The sequence below is a fragment of the Plectropomus leopardus genome, chromosome 13 (assembly GCF_026936395.1).
Source record: "Plectropomus leopardus strain MGB_pleo_1.0 chromosome 13, ASM2693639v1, whole genome shotgun sequence".
Classification (NCBI taxonomy): Eukaryota; Metazoa; Chordata; class Actinopteri; order Perciformes; family Serranidae; genus Plectropomus; species Plectropomus leopardus.
Genome location: NC_142188.1, coordinates 15,714,955 through 15,728,689, shown reverse-complemented (window position 1 = coordinate 15,728,689; position 13,735 = coordinate 15,714,955). Strand labels below are relative to the sequence as shown.

Below are 13,735 nucleotides of genomic sequence, written 5' to 3'. Positions count from 1 at the left end.
TTCAAATTATTAATGTTAAAGTTTACTCAATTAAAAAATAACAGCAATGGGGCATCCAGTGGCCTTTGTCCTGTCCATTAAAGGCTAAAAGTCCCTAAAAATAATTTAAAAAAATAAGAACAAAACTTCATGTAAAAGTAGGACACGTTTTTGATTCTGTGGGCTCATTTTAGGTTATCCAAGTGATAAGGTGCTGCACAGATTTCCTTGTAAATTTTGCCAAAACAATAACAATTTCTTTGTTAAAAAATATCTAATTTTATTTTAATAAATTTATTTTTTCTTTTATTTATTCTATTATTTATTTTTCTGGAGACTGAACTGTAATTGGTTATTTTCTATTTCCTGACAAAGTACCAATGTATAATTTAAATTTGAATAAACATTTTATTTAAAAAACTTTACTCAATAATTGGTTGATCAACGATCAACAAACATGTTATGTCCATTTGAATTTGATGTATTAAATTAGGCAGCTTGACAGTAAATTCCGAGGATGCTCAAGATCCACTCCTGATGAAAAAGCATTAAGACAGGAACCAGTAAAGGCTCTGATTTGTTTTGTTTTTTTGCGTTGCACTTATATGCAGTTTTACAAGACTGTTATTGAATGTCTCATAATAAAGCTGTCTGCCATGATAAAATGTGGTTAAAAAAAAAAGCTGTATTAAAAAAATGACCTCAGTTTTTGGCTCTGTAGTGCCGTGTGCAGCAGGGAGCGTCTTGCTGCTGATGGAGCTTTGTTTGTGGAGATATGAGTTCTGCCACAGGTTAGGAGGTCCAGACAGGCTGTGAGCTCGGAGGCACACTATTACCCTCTGATTCATAGGTGTGGTAAGCGATGCCGACACAAACCGAGCCCCAGTTGAAATAGAAATCAATCTTTGCCCTTAACACACATATACAGTACATACACATACACCAACACACCAGTGCCCTTGAATGGATGAAAGTCCTGTTTGTTCGAGCAATAATAGAAAATAGAGTCAACCTTCAGGGTATAGCTGAATAGATAGAGGTTGGTGGTTCTAAGCAGCAAGAACATCACAAGGACAACAACGTCATTCTGAGGAACGTCGCAGTATAGTGCAAGCATGAGACACTATTCCCTTTTTATTTATGTGGAACATTGGGAATATTTATTTAGTAATATCGAAATGATTAAGGACCTTGTTTTTTCCATTTTTGTCACATACATCCATCTGAAAATATATTTAATCATTGTTTGACATCATTATGAGAACACCAAACACAGCACACAGCCACAGCATATTCCCCCTCCAAAGGGGAAAAAACAAAACAAAACAAAAAGCACATATATTGAAGAGACTCGGTCCACAAAAATGAAGAAATATCAGCTGCATATAGAAATAGTTCAGTTTGCTCTGTAAAATTGCAAACTAAATAAATCACACTAACCCTTAAAGGAAGAGATTGTTAACAAAAGACAGAATAGGCTCCCAAGTTTTGTTAAAATTATCAGGGCACCCCTATGCTTCATTTTCATATGGCCATTTTTTAAAGGTCTTTGTCTTTAATGCTCCACGTGTATGCTCATATGATAACCCCCCATTCACATGTACATTGGGCTGTTGTATAAAATGGTAGAAATTGGCCTCAGGTGATTGTGCCACTGACTATACAGGCTGATGTCATTCAAGCATGTTGCTTTTTTTTCCATTCCACCTACTTTCTGGTAGGATAAAATGGCAACCCCCCTCTGGAAAAAATATTGTAGGTTAGAGTCTGGGTCAAAACACATCTCGTTCATTTACTGTACTGTATGTTTAATGATCTCATTAAACAGAGAATCAGAGACTTTCTGCAGGTAAGGTGTGTAAACTGTGATTTCCGTCCTCACGCTGCTTTTAGCTTCTTTTTTTGTGTCAGCAATCACATTGAAGGGCATTTGTCTGGTTTTGTTAAATGGACCAATTTGAAGCGTTTCCCTTCCAGTCAGACCTCATTTGCATAGAAAACAAGAATGTGAGCCTGTGTGTATCACCATAGTAACTAGCCATCTCTAGAAAAAAAACAACATAAATTACACATGTCAAGAATTAAACGACCAATTATTACATGTGCACATGAATGTGATTTGCATGTGTGTGGTACGTAATGACTTTCCTACACAATTATTTGTTAAATTTATACCCTCCATCTGCATTAATTATGTTGTCTCTTATTTTGTTCTCATAGTCTCTGTGTCCAAGGCCATAAATCTTTCTAATGTGTGGTTTCTGTGGTGATTACAGGGCAATTATCTGTACTGACAGTGAAATACAGTAGAAGCAAAGATCAGCATGAGAGGCGAGGAGCTTCCTGTCAGAGAGGGAGAGCCTGATTGACAGCTGCTTACCTTGTTTAGGTTGAATTACGAGGCCTCACAGACAGGAGCAGAGTTTGTTGCAGGGTACAAATTCCAATGATGTGGTTTCTGCCATTTCTTTGGGTTTCTAAGAGTAATGGAGAGTGCAGAAAAAAAATTATGATATTGATTTCTGAGGTCTGAAACTGCTGTGGTGCCATTTATTGCTCAGCCATGTAGTAAACTAAGTGAAAACTGTGGTTAGTGTTATTTTGTTTGTTCTCCCGACTGTTAAAGCTCCCACAACCTTCAGCCGCCAAACAACTACATCTACAGGGAATAGAGATTCAGTGGTACATTAGTTCATTTTCTGTGCTCTTTAGCCAAGCTTTTTACACCAGAGATGATCTGATGAAAAACTGTCATTCAGGTTCTTTTATTATATAGTCTACATCTTTAGTATGCCCTCATTCAAGCCACTGAGTTTTATCATCTTAATGTCAGCAGATAATAGATGTGCAAAGACGTTACGGATGACAAGCGCAGACCTTTCAATCTCCCACAATTCACTGCGTCGTCTATTTTTAACCCAAACCACTGGGGCTTGAAATGTTGTATCAATGGAAGAGGTGCAGTACAGCATTATGAATTGACAGGACAGTACATTCAAGATTTATTTTTTTCATTTTCCCTCCAGTCGTGAGGAAGTAACACTAATGCAGAAGTGTCTTTATTCTGTCCTCTTTTGTTTGAGCAAAGAGACATGAAAGAATGTACGTCTTAGACAGCGTGCGCTGGCAGGCTTACATTATGCTTTTTCATATCGTCGTGTTATTGTTTCTCTTCGCGTCACCAGTGGGACAAAAAGCTCTCTTGGAGTGCAGCCATTTTGAGGAATGAGTTTTCTGTCCTGTTGTGCATATTGGTGTGCTGTCCAGCGGTGATGCAGAGAGATGCAAACTGTTTAGCTTGTCATTTTGTGTGCTGACATTGTTGATGTCATGTATTTAGTCCAGTGTCAACAAATTGTCTAATCACACGCTGGCCTGCGGTGCTCAAAAGGCTTGGCACAGAGGGGCAGCGCAGGGCTGGTAGTAATTTTTTAGATGAACAAACTTTTCAATGACATTAATAGTGTTGGTATCCATGGTGAGACCAATGATCACGCAGTCATGTCGTGCTGGACTTTGGATACTTTGGACTTTTGGCCTGACTGACCTCAGTCTCACAGTTTCTTGTTGCACAGTGCTGATAAACTGGTTTCCTAAAAAATCATTTTTCATTTCTGAGCATCAACTTTGTTAGTAGTATCAACTACTGTATACCACTTGTGCAGCTTTGCTATGCAGCTACCCAGCCTTTGTAAATATAATGGATAAATTATTCTGATAGCCTTGACATGTATGTAGCAGATTGCATTCTAGGCTGTACCTGTGTAATCCCTAAAATAAACACATGGCAGCCTAGGTAAGCTTTAAACCTCTGGATCAACAGGATTTGGCCCGTAGAGTCCCATTATCTCAAATCAGGAAATTCCTCTTTACTTTTGCACTTTGAGCTATATGTTTGCCTATAATATGTTAGGATACACAAGATCTAACTTACACAGGCTCCACCCTCTACTGGACTGAAGAGGGTATAGGATGGCAGATAGGGTCATGTGCTTCCATATGTACTCTGGGGTCGGCACATATTCAGGTACGCATGTTGTGATAGTCTGGTTATGTATATGCAATTTTAAGATGGTGAATGTGTGCTCGTGATTGGAGGAGTGTGTGTTCATAGTGGCAATGCTTGTTGTTGCAGCACTTCAGAGCTGCCTACTGTTATAACTACTGTATTTCCACAATTAAAAACACATACTCATTGTCAACAGCAAATAGTTCACAGTAAAATACCTTGTGTCAACAGATGAAGAGATTCTGTTAGAATCTCAACTTTTCTGTCTTACAGAAAAGTTGAGGGCTTTTATTTTGAAGCAGAAACGGGAAAGGTTAACTGTGACAGATAAAGACATTGAAAGTGTAGTAAAAGGTGGTATACAGTCAATATAATTATCAAAGACTATTTTCACTATTGTTGCTGAAAACCACGTGCATCATGCAGAAGACATGGAAAAGCCTCTGTTTCTCTAATTGTGGTTGTTAGGATATTACCTTTTGTTGACGTGTGTTGTGTATTGAGTAGACTGAAAATAGCAAGACAGCCTGCTGAATGTAGCGAATTCGCCAGTCGGCGGGGCATCAATATCGTCATATACTGTATACCCAGTTAAAATTCCAATAAGGTATGAAAAAAATGGATACTGCCGAAGCCTATTTACAGTAGTAACCTTCATTGTAAACAATACCAGAATACATTTACGTATTGTAATTACATTGCAAATCTAACTGTAGGGATTTCATTGTTGCAGAGATACATCACCCAGGTCACATGTCACTTTATGTCCTGACAATAATTAGACTGTACCATTGATTCTATAGGGTTCAGCAGGTGTGACCTATACACAGAAATAACAGCTTTTCTCCACATGGCATTTGTTCAGATTCAGCCTTGCACCTGTGTATGTGTGCATGCACATTAGCATGTGAAGAGGCTCCCTTTTCTTCCTCGCTCTTCCCTCTTGCTGTGACCCAGTGTAGCTCTGTAACCCAGGGACACTGGGTAACTGTACCGGCATTAAAATAGCAAACAGGGGGAACAGAGCATGTTATGAGATTCACTAGTTTCACGTCTCCCTGGGTGAGGCTATAAATAGCCTCTCACACTGGAATAGAGTTTTCCCCAGCGATGCGGACGAAAGCCAGAGGAACAGCTGCGCTTAAGCCAAGTCCTGTTAGATCAGCAGAGTCACATGGGCATGCTCCTGTCTCTCTCTCTTGTCTTTTCTTTCTGTCTCGCTCTCTGCAGTCCCCCACTCTCACTTTCCATTTCTCTTGCTCCCAATCTGTCCCGCTGTCTGTCTTTCACCCATTTGTTTATCTCCCTGTCTTGCAGTATCTTTGTCTCTCTGTCACTGTCCTTCCCCATCTCTGTCTGTCTGTTCTGCGTTTGCTCAGTTCCCCGTCTGTCTCTTGATATCTTGTAATTTGTGTCTCTGTCATTATCTCTGCCCCCCTTGCTTTATCGTGCTGTCACTCTATCTTCTTTGCTCCTTCTGACTTTTTGTTTGAGTGTGTGTTCATATTTGCCTCCATAGTCTCTGTGTGTTTGTCCCTGTCCTGTAGATTTCTCACTGGCTGTCCCTCTCTTTGTCCTTTTTCCTGTGTCATGTATTATCTGTCTTTCTCATTATTACCATGCCTCCCATGTGTGCTCTGTTAATTGGTACAATCCTAATATTAACAGCCTTCATCTGTGTTGTTATAAAAAGGTTTTTGAATTAGGAAGTTGAACTACATACCTTTTTTTGAAAATAAATCTTAGCATATGTTAAAATGACACTATTCACATGAATGACTCTTTAAAGTGTTTATACTTTGCTAAATGCCGTATGTACCTTAAAAGAGAGTTGCATACAGTTTCTTATATTGCATTTGTGTTTTTACTTAATTAGAAGAAGGTAAATTCCTGCATGCAGTCAACACAAATCGAGTTGTGTTATCAAAAATATGAATACATGTATGCAACAACAATCAAAATGTGAGTCAGGTCAACTGGACCAAAGACAATAAAACTCATTACTGTTCATGTTGGAAAGGCAAACAAAAGTTCAAAAACAGGATATTAATAGGTCAAACAAGAACCAGTGCAATGATACTAACTAGAAGTCATTTTTTCATTCTCTCCATTTAATAGTCATTATACATTAACGGGATAGTTCAGCTTTTTTGAGGTGGGGTTGTATGAGGTACTTAACCATAGTCAGTGTATTGCATGCAGTAAATGTCTTTCAGCATGCCCCCAGTTTGGAGTGCTGACACGGAAGTTAAGCAATGTACTGCTGTGGAAAGGGGCAGTAGCAAAATGTATTTTAGCCATTTTAAAAAAGTCCCTCCTACAAAATCTATAACAGTTTAAATGTTCACAGCTTTAATTATTCCAACAGGCTTTGTTTTTGTCGAAATGGCTTTTGCTTAGCTCCTGTGTTGAACTCATGTCCACCTTTCCAAACTGGGGGTGTGCTGACTGCTATCTACTGTATGTAATATACTGACTTTGAATAAGTACCACATACAACCTCACCTAAAAACATCTGACTATCCCTTTAGATGACAATTTTATTCATGGCTAATTTGGCCAAACCAGTGGTGGCTACTGGTGGCAAGTATGGTTTAATACTACTGCAAGCACTCCTTGAGCTTATCTCTTCAGGGAAATGACACCAAATTCCCTCTTTTTTATATAAAAGTCAGTCAGTAATACAGCAGTGCACAGTTTAAGTTGATAACCTTGCTTCGAAGTTGGAGGTGTGCAGCCTGTCGCCTGCAGTCCTTTAGCTCACTGTGGCTGTTCCCTGCAACATTTAAAACAGCTGACAAAAAATGCTGAAAATGGTCTTCATCTTGTTTTGTAGAGGCATTTTTGATGAACAATCGCTGTCGGTGCTAATCTCAGTGACAAATACATTGCGTTTCCTGTGACTGCTTCACAAACCCGTGTTTCGCAAGTCAAACACTTTAAGTGTGAACTAGCAGCAGTCGAAAATGTTTGCTCTGCATTAGCAGTTACTGAGTGCAGCTCTGATATGGCTGTGGAAATCTGAACAGGCTGATATCAAAGAGATAAAATTAAAAACACTAACGCTGAATTACATACATGCACTGTTGTCTGTTTGATTCCCTCAAATGGTGATAGGCAATTTAAATTCAGCTCGGAAATGGCGGACTCCGCCACTAACAATCAAATCCACTATATAGAGGTTATTGCTGAATGCATAAACATTAATTGGCTATAAATAATGGGGTTGCATACTGAAATCTGGTGCCCACATGGCAATGGCCTCTGTACAACCACTACCTCCCGGACTGATTCATAACATAGATTTTCTTCTGAGTAGCGAGACAGAAAGTGGGGAGAAAGTAGAGCGGGTGTGCTTTGTTAGTCTCCCAGGCGGTGGACCAACTCTGACAGTCTCAGCCACTCTTAACAGATAATAGAGAAATGTCTGTCTGGAGTTAATGAGGCATTTACAAATCCCAAATTAAAATGTATTTTGCTGTTAGTAGTCCTGTAACTGTTACTTAGTGTTAAATTACTGTAGATGGGTTCTGTTTTATTTATAAAGTGAATTATTAATCATGTTTGTATTCATCTGTATTTTTATATTTCAGGTTACTGTTAAGTATACCTTAACAGTATAAAGTTAAAATTAGCATTTGCAATAAAAAAAAAGCTTTTCTTTAGTGTCATCCATTTTATGCCTTTTTTTTAAAGTAATAGTTTTAAAAGTGTCATTTTTGCACTGGTATCATAAAAAAAACCCAAATGTTACCCAATAATAATTACTATAAAAATCCTAACAATAAATGGTATAAAATGGTTAACTTTCTGAAAATATTAGGGACTGTAACTTCAAACACAAAAATGAAGCATTTTTTTTCAATGGACGTAGAGCTGACAAGATGTCGGAGATCACTGCCTGATCTTGTATGACTTTATTCTCCTACGCACCTGTCCACCAGGTGTGTTTTCACTTTGATATGATGTTTATTTAAAAATCTTTTCATCATATCACCCCCCCCCTTTTGCGTTTAGCTATAAACACATTTACCGACCCTTGCTGCTCCCTCGCCCACCCCCTCTGTCTGCCTGTCTCTCTGTCCCTCAGTCTCTCCCTCAGTTTGACATCACAGGTGTGTATATATAGCCAGCAGATGGATTCTCCCGTGGCAGGCTGCTTCAGTGCTTCTCTCTCCCTCGGCTCAGGCCCACTGCTGGCCACTCAAATGAACTAGAAGCAATTCCTTGTTTACATTGTCTCTTCCGATCTGCCCAACCATCAGTTTGTTACTGCACCCATTATTCATGTGTTCCCCTCTGCCACACGCACACACAGTAAAACATTACTGCTGCTCAACATGTTCTTATAGCCTCCATGTTTGGGGGTGTACCAGGGAGAATTGCTTTTCCCGTTTTAACCTGGCATCTGTGGAGGACACAGAGTCCACATTATATGTCTTCTTTGTGTCTTAAAATCTAAATGATGCTGTTTAAAAAAATCTGATTCATGAGGACGTTGTTATTTGGTGTTTCCATGCTGTGACGTCGCACGAGCAAACCTGTCAGTTAGCAGTATTTGTTTACCACAAGCTTGTTGTGACAGGACTAATGTCTGAAGGCGTAATTTGACGAAAATAAGTAGCAAGGAGAGCTAGGAACAGGTACTGCTAATGTGAGACATGACTTTAGTGACATACAGTAGTTCTAGTGTGATGTGGTGTGTTCCCACTGCAGTAGCCTATATGTGTGTGGAGTGTGAAGTTGGTGGGGCCCTCTGGCTAAGAACTAACTGCTGAGCACGGACTAGCACATACTACGCCACCACGACATGCCTGGAGTGCTATCGAGCAGGCACACAGCCAATCAGAGTGAAACCTTAGACATCCCTGTGCGCTGTGACCCGCATGCATACACACTTTGCCGAGTATTTGCAGCATGTGACAGGCGAGATGCATGCTGGCTACGTAGTCAAGAGAGTACTGAAGAACTATGGACGCGGGGTTGTGGGTGGTTGAGAGTTCAAGAAAAGACAGAATCTTAGTCATGCACCCTACATATTTAGTTATATATGCATGTTTAACTATTCACAGCTTACCGTATTGTACAGCTTTCAGGCAACAGGGTCTCATTTAAGATTTAGTGATCTGAGCTTGAACATTGAAACATAGATGTTGTTTTCATACAGTAAGCGTTTTGAACAAACACAGGCTTTAAGCCAGGAGACCAATGTTTGTGCAAGTACCAGTGCTGTTTAAGCTTAAATTCAATGCTGTTTTAACGTAACATAATGTAACTTATGTCTGTCTGTCCCCTACTGACATCACTCATGTTACTTACTTATTTTAACCCAAAACATGCTGTTTATTCTAAACCTAACTAGGTAGCTTTCTTGCCTGAAGGCTTTGACACACCAAGCTGACGGTGACCATCAACTCATGTTGGGTCAATGGCGCACTGGTCCCTGATGAGGTGCCTGATGGCCTCCCAACCATTTTCTAATTCCCAATAAAAATAAAATGTGATTCATACTGGAAATTGTTTTTGTACTTTTATTATAAATAAGGTGCCAGGGTGCATAACTCAGCATCGAAACAGGGCTTGTTTTTAAGTGCCAGTGCAGGATACTCTCTTGATACTTGTCCTAAAATCCTAGAATGTTCTAAAATCTGAAAAATGTCCTAAAAACCTAGAAATATCCTAAAATCCAAGAAATGTCAAAAAATCCTAGAAATGTTCAAAAATCCTAGGAACATGGCATTTTGCAAAACGGGGCCCCAAGCAAAGCAAGATGATCAAGACTAATTTCACATAGTGACAGGGGATTTGAAAGTGGTTACTTGCAAGAAGGGGAATAATTTTATCCTAAAATTAGCAGCAAATGGCAGATTTATGCATACAGTTTACATTGTACAGAGTGGAAGATGATTAACATGCATTAGTGCAGACACAGCACTAAACTCTGCACCACTCTGTATCTGCATCAGGCTAATATCTTTTTAGATCCTTGTCTTCTTCTTTCACTTCTTTTGTCTTCATTTCTTACTTTTTCCTGGTGGGGCTTAATGGGTTTGTGGGACATACACACCCTTTAATTTAGTCCTAAAATTTCAGAGTAGTAGTCTGCTTCCAGTTAATGGCAGCTGCCATTTATAATTGGGCTCTGATTTCAAAGATAAAACTGAATGCTTCAAATCACACTCATGATAGGTACTGTAAAAGTTTGGGAGTCTCCTAACACTAAGCTATTTAACGAGTATATGAAGCAGAGGTAACTGAATTATCTACGGCAGTGCTGAGAGGCCCGACGGCAGGAGCAGATAATGATCTTATGACTAAGTCAGGCTTTTTTAGGGCCACTTTATTGGCATTGTTATGGGGTAGGAATCAAATTAGGAAAATGGCAGCTGTGTCCATGCCATATCATTATGAAATGTAATCCAATTTGACCAGACAATCCTCTTGAAATGGACAGAGCACTCTCTTGGGCTCATCTGTAATAGCACTGCTCTTTAGCCCTGCAGAAATACTCAAGTTGCAGTCTGGTTTGTTTTTGTGTTGCATGTGGGCATGTACAGTATTGGTCACCTCAGTGGCTGCTTGGCCTTTTGGTTGCGTACTCTTTTCCTGGAATGAAATGTGTCTTGTGTAACAAAAACAAACTCGCTGTACACAGAAATCATTTTTTTGTTTTGTTTTGCGTCATCGTTTTTGAATGTTATGTACAGGGGTCATGCAAACAAACCGTAGCAATGTGAAATGTGCAGTACTGAGAAAAAAATTTTGCTTTGTTGACATGGCACATAATTCTCTTTGATGGCTACTTGTCGGATGTCACTTTGAGGAGGGACATTGTAAAACGCGTTCCAAGTGCTGCATGTGTGACCTGCTGTAATATGAGCCTGGAAAGGAGCAATGGGCCGCCATTAAGAGGGTTGAAAGTTGTTGCAATTCCAGGGATTCTCTGCGGACGCCATTTGCTGGGCCTAACCCTGTGATTTTATAAGGCTGACGATGACACATACAAACCTTTACTCTGTGTCTTTGTGCGTGTAATTGTAGGATAATGTTGCCTCAAAGGCTGTTAAAGACAAGGAAATCCAGTCATTCCCTTTTCTGCCAGGATGACAGGGAAGCTGATTGCCTGCTTGTGTCAAATCAGGAATGAGTGACTAGCTGGAGAGCAACAGCTGCATGCAGCGACGGTGCCAAGCAAAGCATGTCAATGAACTGCCATGCAACCCTGCTCACTCAGTCGGACACTAGAAGTAACGTTGAAAGGCCTGCATGAGAATAATGGTTTTACTCTCTCAACCCTGCAGAACAATTAACTTAAAGAGCCATATGTGCATAACGGGGAGAGTGACTCCATTCTGTCGTTCTCTAACACACACATGCACTTAAACTCATTCAAACACACATATTCAACATATAGCAGATGGATGCCATCATGGCGTGATGGCTGCAAATGCATTCCTTTGTTTTTGCCCTCAGAGGTTGTAGCTTGTCATGAATGTGGACATGCATGAGCTCAGGAGCACTGAAGCCTTAGCTGTCCACTTAACAGGACATTGCTTTACAATAGGAGCTGATATCTGTAAATGGGGGGGGCCAATCGACATAATAGTTGTTATTCTTTCTCTATACTGTTCCATGTTAAGAACAACTGTTAAAATGTGCTTTGGAAAAACTGTTTGATTGTGGTCATGCCAATAAAGTCTCCTTGAATTGAATTGAATTGACTGAACTAAACTTAGGTTGATGTTTAGCACTGAATAACACACATTGCAGCAGGAAGAGTAGAGGAGAACTGACAGAGCATGCAGGTCCAAGTGGACCTTAACAACTTTATCTTTAAGGATTTTTCCAAAAGAGAATGAAATTGCCTCTTGATTTATTTTATATATACATATACTAGTTACATTATACCAGGTATTTTTTTTTTCCATTTGGTAGCTGTTTAGATCTTGTTTTGTTTGTTTTTTCTTGCTGTACTATTTATGTTTTATACAGAATCTGAATCTCACTCTGATTAACTGTAAGTGTTTGCAAAAATAAAGAATTGAGGGATAATTTTTTTCTAGTTTTTACTGAATATTTGAAGGCAAACTGTTCCGTTTCTGCTAATATATGAAACTAAAATGCTTATTTTGTTGCAATTGAACATTCAAGAAATTAATATGTTCTATATTCAATGTTCTGTGATATTGTCATTGCAAAAATCCCCTGAAATAATGACAATGATAATCATAATAAAAAAAAGTGATAATATTTTGGGGCCATATTGCCCACCCCTATCTGTGATGGTGTCGTTGGGCCACTATAGGTTTTTTAAAAAAAAACTGGAGGAGAGGTTAATAATCTAAGAAGATCAGAAAAAACTCAAACTTTCTTATGTTAAATTGTAAATTTACAAGAAGATACTCTCTAACGTTACAGTTGGAAATTTACAAGAAAAAAAAATCACAATTTTTTTTTCACCACCAAGTCATGAATTAATGAGAAAAATGCCCTCAGGGCTTTCTGCAAGAGAGCCGACCATATCTCTGTTTTTATCTTTAATATGCTCCATCTCCTCACACAGATTATTATTTTTCTTCCAGGAGGCTCAAAAGGTGATCAATCCCGCCAACAATCCGGCAGCAGACAGACCAAAGGGTGATGAGAAGGAGGAGGCCCCGGTCAGCGAGGTGGGATGGATGACTTCCGTCAAAGACTGGGCTGGCGTCATGATCTCCGCACAGACACTCACTGGCAGAGTTCTGGTAGGCTGTCCCTCATTTAATGGATATAAATGTCTCAAAACCTAAATCCAGACTCCAATCCATTAGCACCTTTTTTTGACACAAATCATTTGCTCAACCCGCAATTAGATAAGTGCAGTTTGGTCTTTCCTCAGGCCAGCAGGCTGCAACTGGTTTTCACACCCAAGTTGGCTTTCAGATGAATCTACTGTATAATCCACTGCCATGTACACATTTACTCACCTGTTCTATACAGGTCCCACCGGAGACATACTGTAGGGATATTAATTTGATCCCCACAGAAGCTAGCGGATGCTCAGTCCTCGCTGAATCGCAGTCGGCTATTTGGCTGGCACCGTCCAGCCTTCTTTCTGCTGCAATGGCCTATGTGTGGCACGCTGTAACTCACTCTGCAGTGCCTCTGCCAGCTGAACCAATGAGTGTGTGTGTGTGTGTGTGTGTGGATTTGTGTGTGTGCGCAAGCTTGTGTGTATGTGATGGGGAGATTTATTTGTCAAGTATGAGAGGTAGCATGGTGTTTGTGCAGTAGGTAAGAGGCTGTCACTGTGGCTTTTCTCTCGATATGAATTACAGTCCCTCTCCCCCGCTGACCCTCCTTTCTTTAGCTTTATCCCTCACTCTGCACCCAGAATCTCTCCTGCGCTCTACAACTCTTTGCCAAATCCTGAAGTATCTGCAGCTCTTACTCATATATATAATGCTGTGCAGCTGTTCATCCTGTTGAGTTTTCATTTTTCAATATAATCACAGCTAAGTCTGTCCATCGATCGTCACAAAGAAAATTGTCTCAGTGATCGAATTGGCTGATGTGTGTAATGCCAAGCGACTTAAATGACCTCGGGATACATATTCTGTTTGAACTGCTTGTGATAAGGACACAGTTCTCGGTTGTACAAACACACTGTGAACATTTGATTCAGTCTCAAAAATGTCTCCTCTGCCTTGTGCTGCTTCATGCAACTGCACCAAAATTCATAATTAAAATTAAAAAGCACTTTTCTGT

General features: G+C 39.7%; 1 protein-coding gene across 19 annotated transcripts in view; it reads left to right on the top strand.

Moving 5' to 3' along the window:
- The window catches only part of kcnma1a (potassium large conductance calcium-activated channel, subfamily M, alpha member 1a), a 176,042-nt gene that overhangs the window by 35,343 nt on the left and 126,964 nt on the right, over nt 1-13,735 (top strand). For all 19 annotated transcript variants that reach the window (XM_088086719.1, XM_088086716.1, XM_088086718.1 and 16 more), the window contains exon 2: nt 12,571-12,732. In XM_088086719.1, coding sequence (XP_087942845.1) covers nt 12,571-12,732 — 162 coding nt within the window. The remainder of the gene's footprint in view (nt 1-12,570; nt 12,733-13,735) is intronic.